This window comes from Rattus norvegicus, chromosome 18 (assembly GCF_036323735.1).
Source record: "Rattus norvegicus strain BN/NHsdMcwi chromosome 18, GRCr8, whole genome shotgun sequence".
Lineage (NCBI taxonomy): Eukaryota > Metazoa > Chordata > Mammalia > Rodentia > Muridae > Rattus > Rattus norvegicus.
Genome location: NC_086036.1, coordinates 1,435,553 through 1,450,666, shown reverse-complemented (window position 1 = coordinate 1,450,666; position 15,114 = coordinate 1,435,553). Strand labels below are relative to the sequence as shown.

Sequence of the window (15,114 nt, the reverse complement as noted above, 5' to 3'; positions counted from 1 at the left end):
ATTCCCTGTGGCCTCTAGTCTCTTGAGGGTTAGTTGTGTCTTCTCTGACTGAACCCAGACCGAGCAGTCCTCTACTGTATATGTATGGTCCAGTGTCTGAGAGATCTTGGGGGATCCAGATTAATTGAGACTGCTGGTCCTCCCTTCTACAGGGTGGCCCTCCTTTTCATCTTCTTTTAGCTTTTCCTTAATTCAACAGAGGGTCAGCAGTTTCTGTACATTAGGTGGGTGCAAATATCTGCATCTGACTCTTTCAGCTGCTTGTTGGGTCTTTCAGAGGGCATTCATGATAGATCTCTTTTTGTGAGCACTCCATAGCCTCAAGTAATAGTGTCAGGCCTTGGGGCCTCCTCCCCTTGAGTTGGATCCCACTTTGGGCCTATCGCTGGACCTTCTTTTCCTCAGGCTCTTCTCCATTGTCATTCCTGCAGTTCTTCCAGACAGGAAGAATTATGGGTTAGAGTTTTGACTGTGGGATGGCAACCCCATCCCTCACTTAATGCTGTCTTTCTGCTGGAGAAGGGCACTACAGGTTCCCTCTCCCCCTGTAGGGCATTTCATCTAAGGTCCCTCCCTTTGAGTCCTGAAAGTCTCTAACCTCCCATGTCTAGTACATTCTGGAGGGTCCTCCACCCAGTACCAGATCATGTATCCCTTTTCCCCCCCACCCTCCTCAGCCTTTCCCTCCCAGGTTCCTCCCTCCCCACTTGTGATTGCTTTCTTCTCCCTCCCAAGTGGGACTGAGGCATCCACACTTGGGCCCTTCAGCTTGTTGATCTTTCTGAGTTCTGTGGACTGTATCTTGGGTATTATGTTACTTTTTTCTTTTGCTAATATCCACCTATTAGTGGGTACATACCATTCATGTCCTTTTGGGTCTGGGTTATCTCACTCAGGATGATATTTTCTAGTTCTATTCATTGCCTGCAAAACTCAGGATGTCCTCGTTCTTAATAGCAGAGTAGTATTCCATTGTGTAAATGAACCACATTTTCTTTATCCATTCTTCTGTCATGGGACATCTGAGTTGTTTCCAGCTTCTGGCTATCACAAATAAGGCTGCTATGAACATAATGAATGGAACATGTGTCCCTGTGGCATGATGAGGCATCTTTAGGGTATATTCCCAAGAGTGGTATTTCTGGGTCTTTAGGTAGTAGGTCTATTTCCATTTTTCTGAGGAACCTCCAAGTTGATTTCCAGAGTGGTTCTCTAATATGCGTTGTCACCTGAGGTTTTTTGATCTTAGCCATTCTGACTGGTGTAAGGGTCATTTTGATTTACATTTTTCTAATTACTAAGGACTTTGAACATTTCTTTATGTGCTTCTTAGCTATTCGAGATTCCTCTATTGTGAATTCTCTGTTTAGTTCTATACCCCATCTTTTGATTGGGTGGTTTGTTTTTTGGTGGTTAGCTTCTTGAGTTCTTTGTATATTTTGGATATTAGCCCTCTATCGGATGTGGGGTTAGTGAAGAGTTTTTCCCAATCTGTAGGTTGCCTATTTGTCTTATTGACTAGGTCCTTTGCCTTACAGAAGCTTCCGGGAGCTTTCTTACCAAATGCTCTAAACGCAGTGGATCTTCTGGGATGCCTCAGGATGTGGTGTCTTCCAGGGTACAGACTAACTAGCAGTCTGTCCCAGCAGAAAAGACTGGGCAGAAGGGCTATTTTATTCTTTTTTTTTTTATTGCCTAACAGTTAAGACATCATTCTCGGGGTTGGGGATTTAGCTCAGCGGTAGAGCGCTTGCCTAGCGAGCGCAAGGCCCTGGGTTCGGTCCCCAGCTCCGAAAAAAAGAAAAAAAAAAAAAAAAAGACATCATTCTCCTGCTTCCTTATACTTCGTTGTCTATAGTATTCTTTAATGTTTATACATATAAAGAAGACTTATTATAAAGTTGTATTTAGTAGTTCAAATGCCTAGAGTTCTCTAGTGGTGGTTTTTTTTTTCCTCCAAAACTTCCCTGTGTCCTTTTTTTGAGCAAAATATATATGCTTTGTAAATTTTTATGAGCTTGACACTTTAAATGTTATAGTATTAACTCTCAAAATCACATTACTCCTCTAAAGGTTGTTATTTATTGTCCAAACCGGCTTTACACAGTGCATGTCCCCTGCCTCATGTAATTGCTATTATCTCTTTTCTGTTAGCCAGTGACAGAAATTTCCCAAACATGAACGTTACGAGTTACTTGTTTGGTTTCTATTTTTTTTTTTTTTTTATGATTTGCTTTTATGTGTGAACGTGTGATGGAATTTTTTTTTTTTATTAACTTGAGTATTTCTTATATACATTTCGAGTGTTATTCCCTTTCCCGGTTTCCGGGCAAACATCCCCCTCCCTCCTCCCCTTCCTTCTGTGTGTTCCCCTCCCAACACTCCCCCCATTGCCGCCCTCCCCCGCACAGTCTAGTTCACTGGGGGTTCAGTCTTAGCAGGACCCAGGGCTTCCCCTTCCACTGGTGCTCTTACTAAGATATTCATTGCTACCTATGAGGTCAGAGTCCAGGGTCAGTCCATGTATAGTCTTTAGGTAGTGGCTTAGTCCCTGGAAGCTCTGGTTGCTTGGCATTGTTGTACATATGGGGTCTCGAGCCCCTTCAAGCTCTTCCAGTTCTTTCTCTGATTCCTTCAACGGGGGTCCTATTCTCAGTTCAGTGGTTTGCTGCTGGCATTCGCCTTTGTATTTGCTGTATTCTGGCTGTGTCTCTCAGGAGCGATCTACATCCGGCTCCTGTCAGTCTGCACTTCTTTGCTTCATCCATCTTGTCTAATTGGGTGGCTGTATGTGTATGGGCCACATGTGGGGCAGGCTCTGAATGGGTGTTCCTTCAGTCTCTGTTTTAATCTTTGCCTCTCCCTTCCCTGCCAAGGGTATTCTTTTTCCTCATTTAAAGGAGGAGTGAAGCATTCACATTTTGATCATCTGTCTTGAGTTTCGTTTGTTCTAGGGATCTAGGGTAATTCAAGCATTTGGGCTAATAGCCACTTATCAATGAGTGCATACCATGTATGTCTTTCTGTGATTGGGTTAGCTCACTCAGAATGATATTTTCCAGTTCCAACCATTTGCCTATGAATTTCATAAACTCGTTGTTTTTGATAGCTGAGTAATATTCCATTGTGTAGATGTACCACATTTTCTGTATCCATTCCTCTGTTGAAGGGCATCTGGGTTCTTTCCAGCTTCTGGCTATTATAAATAAGGCTGCGATGAACATAGTGGAGCACGTGTCTCTTTTATATGTTGAGGCATCTTTTGGGTATATGCCCAAGAGAGGTATAGCTGGATCCTCAGGCAGTTCAATGTCCAATTTTCTGAGGAACCTCCAGACTGATTTCCAGAATGGTTTTACCAGTCTGCAATCCCACCAACAATGGAGGAGTGTTCCTCTTTCTCCACATCCTCGCCAGCATCTGCTGTCACCTGAGTTTTTGATCTTAGTCATTCTCACTGGTGTGAGGTGATATCTCAGGGTTCTTTTGATTTGCATTTCCCTTATGACTAAAGATGTTGAACATTTCTTTAGGTGTTTCACAGCCATTCGGCATTCCTCAGCTGTGAATTCTTTGTTTAGCTCTGAACCCCATTTTTTAATAGGGTTATTTGTCTCCCTGCGGTCTAACTTCTTGAGTTCTTTGTATATTTTGGATATAAGGCCTCTATGTGTTATAGGATTGGTAAAGATCTTTTCCCAATCTGTTGCTTACCGTTTTGTCCTAACCACAGTGTCCTTTGCCTTACAGAAGCTTTGCAGTTTTATGAGATCCCATTTGTCGATTCTTGATCTTAGAGCGTAAGCCATTGGTGTTTTGTTCAGGAAATTTTTTCCAGTGCCCATGTGTTCCAGATGCTTCCCTAGTTTTTCTTCTATTAGTTTGAGTGTGTCTGGTTTGATGTGGAGGTCCTTGATCCACTTGGACTTAAGCTTTGTACAGGGTGATAAGCATGGATCGATCTGCATTCTTCTACATGTTGACCTCCAGTTGAACCAGCACCATTTGCTGAAAATTCTTTTTTTCCATTGGATGGTTTTGGCTCCTTTGTCAAAAATCAAGTGACCATAGGTGTGTGGGTTCATTTCTGGGTCTTCAATTCTATTCCATTGGTCTATCTGTCTGTCTCTGTACCAATACCATGCAGTTTTTATCACTATTGCTCTGTAATATTGCTTGAGTTCAGGGATAGTGATTCCCCCTGAAGTCCTTTTATTGTTGAGGATAGCTTTAGCTATCCTGGGTTTTTTGTTATTCCAGATGAATTTGCAAATTGTTCTGTCTAACTCTTTGAAGAATTGGATTGGTATTTTGATGGGGATTGCATTGAATCTGTAGATTGCTTTTGGTAAAATGGCCATTTTTACTATATTAATCCTGCCAATCCATGAGCATGGGAGATCTTTCCATCTTCTGAGGTCTTCTTCAATTTCTTTCTTCAGTGTCTTGAAGTTCTTATTGTACAGATCTTTTATTTGCTTGGTTAAAGTCACACCGAGGTACTTTATATTATTTGGGTCTATTATGAAGGGTGTCGTTTCCCTAATTTCTTTCTCGGCTTGTTTCTCTTTTGTATAGAGGAAGGCAACTGATTTGTTTGAGTTAATTTTATACCTAGCCACTTTGCTGAAGTTGTTTATCAGCTTTAGTAGTTCTCTGGTGGAACTTTTGGGATCACTTAAATATACTATCATACCATCTGCAAATAGTGATATTTTGACCTCTTCTTTTCCGATCTGTATCCCCTTGATCTCCTTTTGTTGTCTGATTGCTCTGACTAGAACTTCAAGAACTATATTGAATAAGTAGGGAGAGAGTGGGCAGCCTTGTCTAGTCCCTGATTTTAGTGGGATTGCTTCAAGTTTCTCTCCATTTAGTTTAATGTTAGCAACTGGTTTGCTGTATATGGCTTTTACTATGCTTAGGTATGGGCCTTGAATTCCTATTCTTTCCAGGACTTTTATCATGAAGGGGTGTTGAATTTTGTCAAATGCTTTCTCAGCATCTAATGAAATGGTCATTTGGTTTTGTTCTTTCAGTTTGTTTATATAATGGATCACATTGATGGTTTTGCGTATATTAAACCATCCCTGCATGCCTGGGATGAAGCCTACTTGATCATGGTGGATGATTGTTTTGATGTGCTCTTGAATTCGGTTTGCCAGAATTTTATTGAGTATTTTTGCGTTGATATTCATAAGGGAAATTGGTCTGAAGTTCTCTTTCTTTGTTGTGTCTTTGTGTGGTTTAGGTATAAGAGTAATTGTGGCTTCGTAGAAGGTATTTGGTAGTGATCCATCTGTTTCAATTTTGTGGAATAGTTTGGATAATATTGGTATGAGGTCTTCTATGAAGGTTTGATAGAATTCTGCACTAAACCCGTCTGGACCTGGGCTCTTTTTGGTGGGAGACCTTTAATGACTGCTTCTATTTCCTTAGGAGTTATGGGGTTGTTTAACTGGTTTATCTGTTCCTGATTTAACTTCGGTACCTGGTATCTGTCTAGGAAATTGTCCATTTCCTGAAGATTTTCAAGTTTTGTTGAATATAGGTTTTTATAGTAAGATCTGATGATTTTTTGAATTTCCTCTGAATCTGTAGTTATGTCTCCCTTTTCATTTCTGATTTTGTTAATTTGGACGCACTCTCTGTGTCCTCTCGTTAGTCTGGCTAAGGGTTTATCTATCTTGTTGATTTTCTCAAAGAACCAACTTTTGGTTCTGTTGATTCTTTCTATGGTCCTTTTTGTTTCTACTTGGTTGATTTCAGTTCTGAGTTTGATTATTTCCTGCCTTCTACTCCTCCTGGGTGTATTTGCTTCTTTTTGTTCTAGAGCTTTTAGGTGTGCTGTCAAGCTGCTGACATATGCTCTTTCCTGTTTCTTTCTGCAGGCACTCAGTTTTCCTCTTAGCACAGCTTTCATTGTGTCCCATAAGTTTGGGTATGTTGTACCTTCATTTTCATTAAATTCTAAAAAGTTTTTAATTTCATTCTTTATTTCTTCCTTGACCAGGTTATCATTGAGTAGAGCATTGTTCAATTTCCACGTATATGTTGGCATTCTTCCCTTATTGTTATTGAAGACCAGGTTTAGGCCGTGGTGGTCCGATAGCACGCATGGGATCATTTCTATCTTTCTGTACCTGTTGAGGCCCGTTTTTTGACCAATTATATGGTCAATTTTGGAGAAAGTACCATGAGGAGCTGAGAAGAAGGTATATCCTTTTACTTTAGGATAGAATGTTCTATAAATATCCGTTAAGTCCATTTGGCTCATGACTTCTCTTAGTCTGTCTACATCTCTGTTTAATTTCTGTTTCCATGATCTGTCCATTGATGAGAGTGGGGTGTTGAAATCTCCCACTATTATTGTGTGAGGTGCAATGTGTGTTTTGAGCTTTAGTAAGGTTTCTTTTACGTATGTAGGTGCCCTTGTATTTGGGGCATAGATATTTAGGATTGAGAGTTCATCTTGGTGGATTTTTCCTTTGATGAATATGAAGTGTCCTTCCTTATCTTTTTTGATGACTTTTAGTTGAAAATTGATTTTATTTGATATTAGAATGGCTACTCCAGCTTGCTTCTTCTGACCATTTGCTTGGAAAGTTGTTTTCCAGCCTTTCACTCTGAGGTAGTGTCTGTCTTTGTCTCTGAGGTGTGTTTCCTGTAGGCAGCAGAATGCAGGGTCCTCGTTGCGTATCCAGTTTGTTAATCTATTTCTTTTTATTGGGGAATTGAGGCCATTGATGTTGAGAGATATTAAGGAATAGTGATTATTGCTTCCCATTATATTCATATTTGGATGTGAGGTTATGTTTGTGTGCTTTCATTCTCTTTGTTTTGTTGCCAAGACGATTAGTTTCTTGCTTCTTCTAGGGTATAGCTTGCCTCCTTATGTTGGGCTTTACCCTTTATTATCCTTTGTAGTGCTGGATTTGTAGAAAGATATTGTGTAAATTTGGTTTTGTCATGGAATATCTTGGTTTCTCCATGTATGTTAATTGAGAGTTTTGCAGGATACAATAACCTGGGCTGGCATTTGTGTTCTCTTAGGGTCTGTATGACATCAGTCCAGGATCTTCTGGCCTTCATAGTTTCTGGCGAGAAGTCTGGTGTGATTCTGATAGGTCTGCCTTTATATGTTACTTTACCTTTTTCCCTTTCTGCTTTTAATATTCTTTCTTTATTTTGTGCGTTTAGTGTTTTGACTATTATGTGACGGGAGGTGTTTCTTTTCTGGTCCAATCTATTTGGCGTTCTGTAGGCTTCTTGTATGCCTATGGGTATCTCTTTTTTTAGGTTAGGGAAGTTTTCTTCTATGATTTTGTTGAAGATATTTACTGGTCCTTTGAGCTGGGAATCTTCACTCTCTTCTATACCTATTATCCTTAGGTTTGATCTTCTCATTGAGTCCTGGATTTCCCGTATGTTTTGGACCAGTAGCTTTTTCCGCTTTACATTATCTTTGACAGTTGTGTCATTGATTTCTATGGAATCTTCTGCTCCTGAGATTCTCTCTTCCATCTCTTGTATTCTGTTGGTGTAGCTTGTATCTACAGCTCCTTGTCTCTTCTTTTGGTTTTCTATATCCAGGGTTGTTTCCATGTGTTCTTTCTTGATTGCTTCTATATACATTTTTAATTCCTTCAACTGTTTGATTGTGTTTTCCTGGAATTCTATCAGGGATTTTTGTGTCTCCTCTCTATGGGCTTCTACTTGTTTATTTATGTTTTCCTGGAATTCTTTCAGGGATTTTTGGGATTCCTTTCTGTAGGCTTCTACTTGTTTATTAATGTTTTCCTGTGTTTCTCTAAGGGAGTTCTTCACGTCTTTCTTGAAGTCCTCCAGCATCATGATCAAATATGATTTTGAAACTAGATCTTGCTTTTCTGGTGTGTTTGGATATTCCATGTTTGTTTTGGTGGGAGAATTGGGCTCCGATGATGCCATGTAGTCTTGGTTTCTGTTGCTTGGGTTCCTGCGCTTGCCTCTCACCATCAGATTATCTCTAATGTTACTTTGTTCTGCTATTTCTGACAGTGGCTAGACTGCCCTATAAGCCTGTGTGTCAGGAGTGCTGTAGACCTGTTTTCCTCTCTTTCAGTCAGTTATGGGGACAGAGTGTTCTTCTTTCGGGCGTGTAGTTTTTCCTCTCTACAGGTCTTCAGCTGTTCCTATGGGCCTGTGTCTTGAGTTCACCAGGCAGGTCACTTGCAGCAGAAAAGTTGGTCTTACCTGTGGTCCTGAGGCTCAAGTTCGCTCGCGGGGTGCTGCCCTCGGGCTCTCTGTGGCGGCAGCAACCAGGAAGATCTGCACTGCCCTTTCTGGGAGCTTCAGTGCATCAGGGTTCCAGATGGCCTTTGGAGTTTTCCTCTGACGTCAGAGATGTACGTGCAGAGAGCAGTCTCTTCCGGTTTCCCAGGCTTGTCTGCCTCTCTGAAGGTTTAGCTCTCCCTCCCACGGGATTTGGGTGCAGAGAACTGTTTATCCGGTCTGTTTCCTTCAGGTTCTGGCGGTGTCTCAGGCAGGGGTCCTGCCGCTCCTGGGCCCTCCCCCACGGGAGCCCGGAGGCCTTATACAGTTTCCTCTTGGGCCAGGGATGTGGGCAGGGGTGGGCAGTGTTGGTGATCTCTTCCGCTCTGCAGCCTCAGGACTGCCCACCTGACCAGGCGGTGAGGTCTCTCTCCCACGGGGTCTGGGAGCAGAGAGCTGCTGCAGGCCGGGATCCTCGGGTGTGGTTTCTATTTTTTTTCTTTGTTTCAATTTTTTTAAACTTTATGTGTATATGTATATACCTCTGCGTGTGTGCGTGCATGCGCGCGCGCGCGCGCGCGCGTGTGTGTGTGTGTGTGTGTGTGTGTGTGTGTGTGTCAACAAAAGGCAGAAGAGGGCATTTGATCCCCTATAGCTGAAGTTAGAGGTGTTTGTGAGCCACTTGATGAAGTACTGGAAATAGAGCTTGGGTCTTCTGCAGGAGCAGCAAATGCTCTTAACACTAATCCTTCTTTCTAGGTCCTTTGAGTCACTTTCTTTATTAAACAACCCCTGTGTATTTTAAAGAATTATTAGATTATACAATTCATAAGAAAGTTGCTTCTGACAGTTTTTGCCAACACAATGTTTACTTCAGTAGAGAAAGGTGTTTTTAGGATTTCTTCTTTGTGTTCCTAATGCCCATCAGGTTATTGGTTATTAACAAAGCCTGTAACTGATTACACTGTTGATGATAAGTCAGTAAAGTAGACCTCACCTCACTAACTAGTTCTCATATGATTAGGTGACATTATGCATAGTCTTAAATGTGGCAACTCAGTAGCAAGGATTTCAGAGCTCTCTCAGCATATCTTACATCTCGACAGTTTACAAAAAAGATAAAGAAAGGAAAAAAAGAAAAACCTGGACACGTTTTAAATACTCTAATGGGTGGGTAAGATGGCTCATTATGTAAAGGTGCTTGCCACCAAAGACTTATACCAGAATTCACATTACCTAAAAGTTGTCCTCTGACCTCCATAATATGCCACGTCATGGACATGTATATACACATAAGTAAAGCATAATAAACTATTTTCTAAAAATTAAAATAATACCTCTTAAGAAAATGGAGTCCATTGGTAGTGACAAGAGAAAATACCACACTGGTTGGCTTTTTTAAAATACTACGTGATAGTATTAGAAAGAGATTTTGAAACTTAAGCAAATTGACAGGATAAATCTGTCTTGGGGGTGCGGTCACAAGGACCATTGTCCTTAGCATTATAAGGTATTTAACTGATACCGGTAGCATTTCTCCCCCTATTCATGATAGCTGCAAGTGAATGCAGATTTTGTCAAATGTTACCTTCAGTGGACCAAAAATTTAGATGGAAAGATACTGCTTTAAGAAGTACATTTACTGGGCATGGTGGCACAGCTTTAATCCTCAGCACTCAGGAGGCAAGCAGGTCTCAGTGAGTTTGAGGCTAGCCAGAGTGGTTTCAAAAACGTATAAAACAGTGAGAGGAATTCCGAAAGGAGGGAGGGAAGATAAGAAAGATGGATTTTGCCGAGACCATAATTTTCTTTCAGGAAGCAGTGATCTTTTATGTACTTCTCATTTTACAAATCAGTTGCTGTGACCGAGGGGGAGGGATTATTTAGTCAGACAGTTCATTTGACCATGAAAGTGAAAGGCCCCCTTTTCCCTCTGATGGTACTGTTGATTAATGCCTCAGCTTTGTTGAGCTAGCTCTGTTGCTTTGTTCCAAAGTTGTCCAGTTAGTTTCATGTGCCTAAAATTAAACTTGATAGATTTTTTTGACTGGATCTCAGTGATTAAAAAGAAAAATAGTACATGTATATAAATAAATCAGTGAAACAAGTTCAGTTGGCTTTGCTCATAGTCATCTTTTTCTCTAAAGGAAAGTGAGGTAATTGTATCTAAGGTAGTGATATCTAGTATTTTCTTGGTTGCCTTTTTTTTTTTTTTTCTTTTTTTTCCAGAGCTTGGGACCGAACCCAGGGCCTTGCGGTTGCTAGGCAAGCGCTCTACCACTGAGCTATATCCCCAACCCCTCGGTTGCCCTTGTTTTTACACCAAAGACTTTATACTTTGGTCGGTCAGTCAGATGGATGTTTGTTTTTTTGAAGCAGGGTTTCTCTATGTAGACCTGACTGTTCTGGACCAGGCTGACCTCAAACTTAGATCTGCCTGCCACTGCCTAGCTTTATACTTAGATGTGCCCTTTTATATCATATTCAAGCTCCAAAAGATATTAGAAACATTAATTTCATGTGGATGCTTTCTCTTATAAGAAGCCCATTAACCACTCCCCATCATGTATGATTCCCTTCCTCCTCTTTATTTCTAAGACAACTAAGAAATAATCTTGACTTTTGGTTTTCTCTATAGCAGATTAACAACTTAGAAGAACAACTCAGTAATTAAAATGGCCTTTTTTTTTTTAAAGTACACTTTGTTAAGCTATATGTTCTGAAAATTAACACATGCATTTTCAAATGCCTATGAGTATTTTAAACTATGTTGTGTTTTATATCAAATCCTAATTTTATTTGTAGCATTCAATGTAAGCTTGAAACATAAGTATGTGCAAATATATAATTTTCATTTAATTTTGAAATCTAGTAAATCTTAGTATTGTAGAATTTAATGCATTTTATGTTGTGATCGACATGCTATTTAGAAGCAAGAAATCATCAGGATTTAGTATGGATCCTGTTTGCTTACTTTAAATGAAGTCTGGTCTTGTTGACCAGTTGTCTAGCTAGCCCTAAACTCCTGGGCTCAGCACTTGACCAGCCTCTTGAGTAGCTAGTACTATAGGTGTTTGCCACAGTGCTGGGTTGCTTTATCTTTGTGCCACTTTATTTGTGTACTATGTGTGAAAAGAACTACTACTTTCTTTTTGTTTTTAGCTGTAGCACCAGTTGTGCCTGATTTAAGTAGTGACATTGATACTAGTAATTTTGATGACTTAGAAGAAGATAAAGGAGATGAAGAAACATTTCCTATTCCAAAAGCTTTTGTTGGCAATCAGCTACCTTTTGTAGGATTTACATATTATAGCAATCGTAGGTAAGTACACCAAGCAGTAATTTAGGGGTAAGTGATAATTCTTTTATATTCACTGTATTTTCTGAAAGATAATGTTTTTAAGTAGGTTTAATGATATCTAAAGTTAGATCTTTTTAGTATACCAATTTCTATTTGCAATATTTGGCATTTGATGGTTTTTTTCTGTTTCATTCATGTTAAGAATATAGTTTTTCAGGAAAATTTGTTGAATTGTGTAGCATGTCTTCAAGTGAAAATAACAGATGAAATAACTTTTTTTTTTTTAAGATTTATTTATTTTATGTTTACTGTTGCTTTCTTCAGATATACCAGAAGAGGGCATCAGATCCTACTAAAGATGGTTGTGAGCCACCATGGGGGTGCTGGGAATTGAACTCAGAACCTCTAGAAGAACAATCAGTGTTCTTAACCCATCTTTCCAGCCCAATAATTATGTTAATACTGACATTTCATTTATTAGTTTTATTTAAAAATTTAACTGCCCAGAAATTTCAGAACAACACAATCCATTTACCTAGCACTTTATCACTGTATTAATGCTATTGAAAAACCATAATTTTTAGTTTTTGAAAAACTAGTTTCTCCTTCCTCCTCAAAAAACCAAAACATTTAATGAGCATTTCCATCATCTAGAACATACAATTGTACCTATAGTGTTATGTTTGACAAATAACTGTAGCTGTATGTTATGTTTCTGTCCCCTGAGGATAGGGACAACTTACCTAAATTCTGAGTTGTCTGAAGGGTTATGCGAATAAAAACATAGTAAAACACAATTTGCATGAAGTAAGCATTCAGTGTTAACTGTTTCTAACTGATAACTTCTAATGTTAACTTCTGTCTTTACATGTACGTAAGGTATAAATTAAAATTAACCGTTAGCTTATTTCATTGTGTTTGGCATTTATCCATTCAACAGATATATTTGATAATTTGTTCTTTGTCACATGTATGGTCAGTACCATGGTACAGAATATGATAAAGTACATGTCCAGTGAGGTAATGAATGAACTTAGAATGTAAGTTCTACTTAACAGAAACAAAATGCCAGACCAGTGTCATGCAACAAAGTACTTTTGGTTTAAATCTGCACACCCGTTATTTTTCATTGTTTTAAACTTTTATTGTTTTAAACATCATTTTTTATTAGCCTTGTAATTTAATTGTTTTAAACATCAATTTATTTCTCATGGTATGGTTTTAAATATTTGACTTACTTGGAGTGATTATTAACTTTGAATATGTAACTAATTTCACATTAACTAGTCTTATCATTTAAATCAGAACTTTCATAATGATAGATTTGGGTGTACTGTAGAAATCAAGAAGGCAGTGTAGTTCTGCCTCCTAAACTCACTTCCGCAGGATTTTCTTAGTGCTACACTGGACGCTGGAGCAGCATCCACTACCAGCTAGCTCACACTTGAACTTTTACAATAAAACCTACTGTTTAATCTCTTCCTCCTGACACTTACATAATAACTGTATTTACCTTATGTTGATTTATGTAAACAGGAGATCTTCTAGATAGGTTTTCTTAAAGTCTATCTTAAATTATCTAGGGTATAATGGTACTTTTATATTTTTATGAAAACAATATGTTGACAAACAATCCCCAGTATTTTTGGATTCTCTATATGAGTTTAGCAATTAATTACTTTATGTTTCTCTATACAAAGTTAATTTTTAAAGTTTGTACTACATTATCATACACTTCATTGTATTTTCTGATTTTCCTTTATATTCATGATTCATGTTCCTAAGTAATGTTTATATTTCTTAAAAATAGGATATATTGTGTTCTTAAGTATCGTAGTCTAATGTAAATATTTCTTTTTATTATTTTATATGTATGTGTGTAGGCCTGGGTATATGTCTACCTAGACCGTGTGTGCAGAAATGTAGTGCCTTTTAAAAGTAGTTGCTTAAAACATGAAAAGGTGAAAATGCAGGTGTTTTTCATAAAGAATCAACAGTTGGGCATGATGGTACATCTCTATAATCTGAGTTCATGGAAGGATGAGAAAAGACGCAGGTTTGGGCTCACTACATTTCTTCATTGTACATGTGTCTTATTCTGTAATATAGTGTTGACTATACATGTGACAAAGAGCAAAACTCTGTCTTAAAAACAATCAACAAAATATTTACTAGCTTACTGTAATCTCAAATGTTAAGTTTTAATATGCTTGTGTGAGATAGAAAACTTGTGAATCCTGAAATCCAAAAGCTTTATTTCTAAAGGGTAACTATAAAAAATGATTATCAAAATACCTTGAGTATATTCAGCTGTATTCTTAAAGACTTTTATAGAAGTTATTCAGATATCCACATTTTATATAAAAGCAACACTATATGCAACACAAAGAGCTCTTGAACACAAGATAAAGGTGGAGAGGATATGGAAAGATGGTGTCCTTGTATTCCCCTTCTGCATTCAGCCTTTTACTACAAGTTTGTAGGATGCAATTATATAATCTATTAAATCTGCAAAGTTCTTGCTCTGTCTAGTTCAGAGTCCCAGACAGGATTTTTGGTACTATGGAGCTTCCTGGCCTTAAGCACTTTTTTTGTGCTATTTTATGGATTTTAGCATACCTAAAATCTATATATAATTATAATCTAAAATCTATTAAAAAAAGTCAGTGAGAGAGCCTAAAGTGTGTTGTTAATGTTGTATATGGAATCCTTCTCTTTCTCATGATACTAAGAGTAAAGATTTTAGAAATAAAAAGCTAAACTTTAATGGAGTTAAAAGCAAAATAGAAGAAGAGCACTGAGGTTGTGATTTCTTTGAATTTCAGCAGCAACTATTGCACTACTTAGTGTAATAAATACCACTTTGTTTTTGCTGTCGATGCATCATTAATGTTTTCATTTAAGTATTTTTAAAAATTGGCTAGTTTTTGTTTTTAATTTTCCTGAACAGTATAAATATTGATATATAATTTCTATTAAAAAAACGTTGAATTATAATTGTTACTTAGGAACTATCTAACTTACATATTGTTTCTAAAATAAAAATTAAACGTACTTAATTTTTAAAATATTAGCTAGTATAACACTGAACATAAAACAGGCACACAGTGCTTATTGTTCGTTACTATATGTTAAAAACTATTTTCTTTTTAAATTCCATACCCTCACCCTATAGATACTTACCTTCAGCAAATCCCAGTGAGAACAGATCTAGCTCCAATGTGGATAAAAACGTGGTAGGTATTTCTTACTCTCAGTTTGGTTTTTATTTTATTTTATTTTTTCGGAGCTGGGGACCGAACCCAGGGCCTTGCGCTTGCTAGGCAAGTGCTCTACCATTGAGCTAAATCCCCAACCCCTGGTTTTTATTTTTAAATTCACAGTTAATGTATTTGTGTGTGATATTAAGTAAGCATATGAATTGCTTGTGAATGTGCAGTTAGTTTAAATATTTATGACACTTAAATTATTATCTATTCAGTATTTCTTATCTGAGTATCATATATGTTATATTTATATATATGATATGTATGTAAATAGTTAAGAAATTATAAACTGCT

The 15,114-nt window shown here is 38.0% G+C and overlaps 1 protein-coding gene across 3 annotated transcripts in view; it reads left to right on the top strand.

Annotated features, from left to right (window-relative positions):
- The window catches only part of Rock1 (Rho-associated coiled-coil containing protein kinase 1), a 121,859-nt gene that overhangs the window by 58,552 nt on the left and 48,193 nt on the right, over positions 1–15,114 (top strand). For all 3 annotated transcript variants that reach the window (NR_171200.1, XM_006254401.5, NM_001389239.1), the window contains exons 10-11: positions 11,416–11,575; positions 14,730–14,790. Coding sequence is in view for 2 of the 3 variants with exons in the window: in XM_006254401.5 (XP_006254463.1) it covers positions 11,416–11,575; positions 14,730–14,790 (221 nt within the window). In the remaining variant the exon portion in view is untranslated. The remainder of the gene's footprint in view (positions 1–11,415; positions 11,576–14,729; positions 14,791–15,114) is intronic.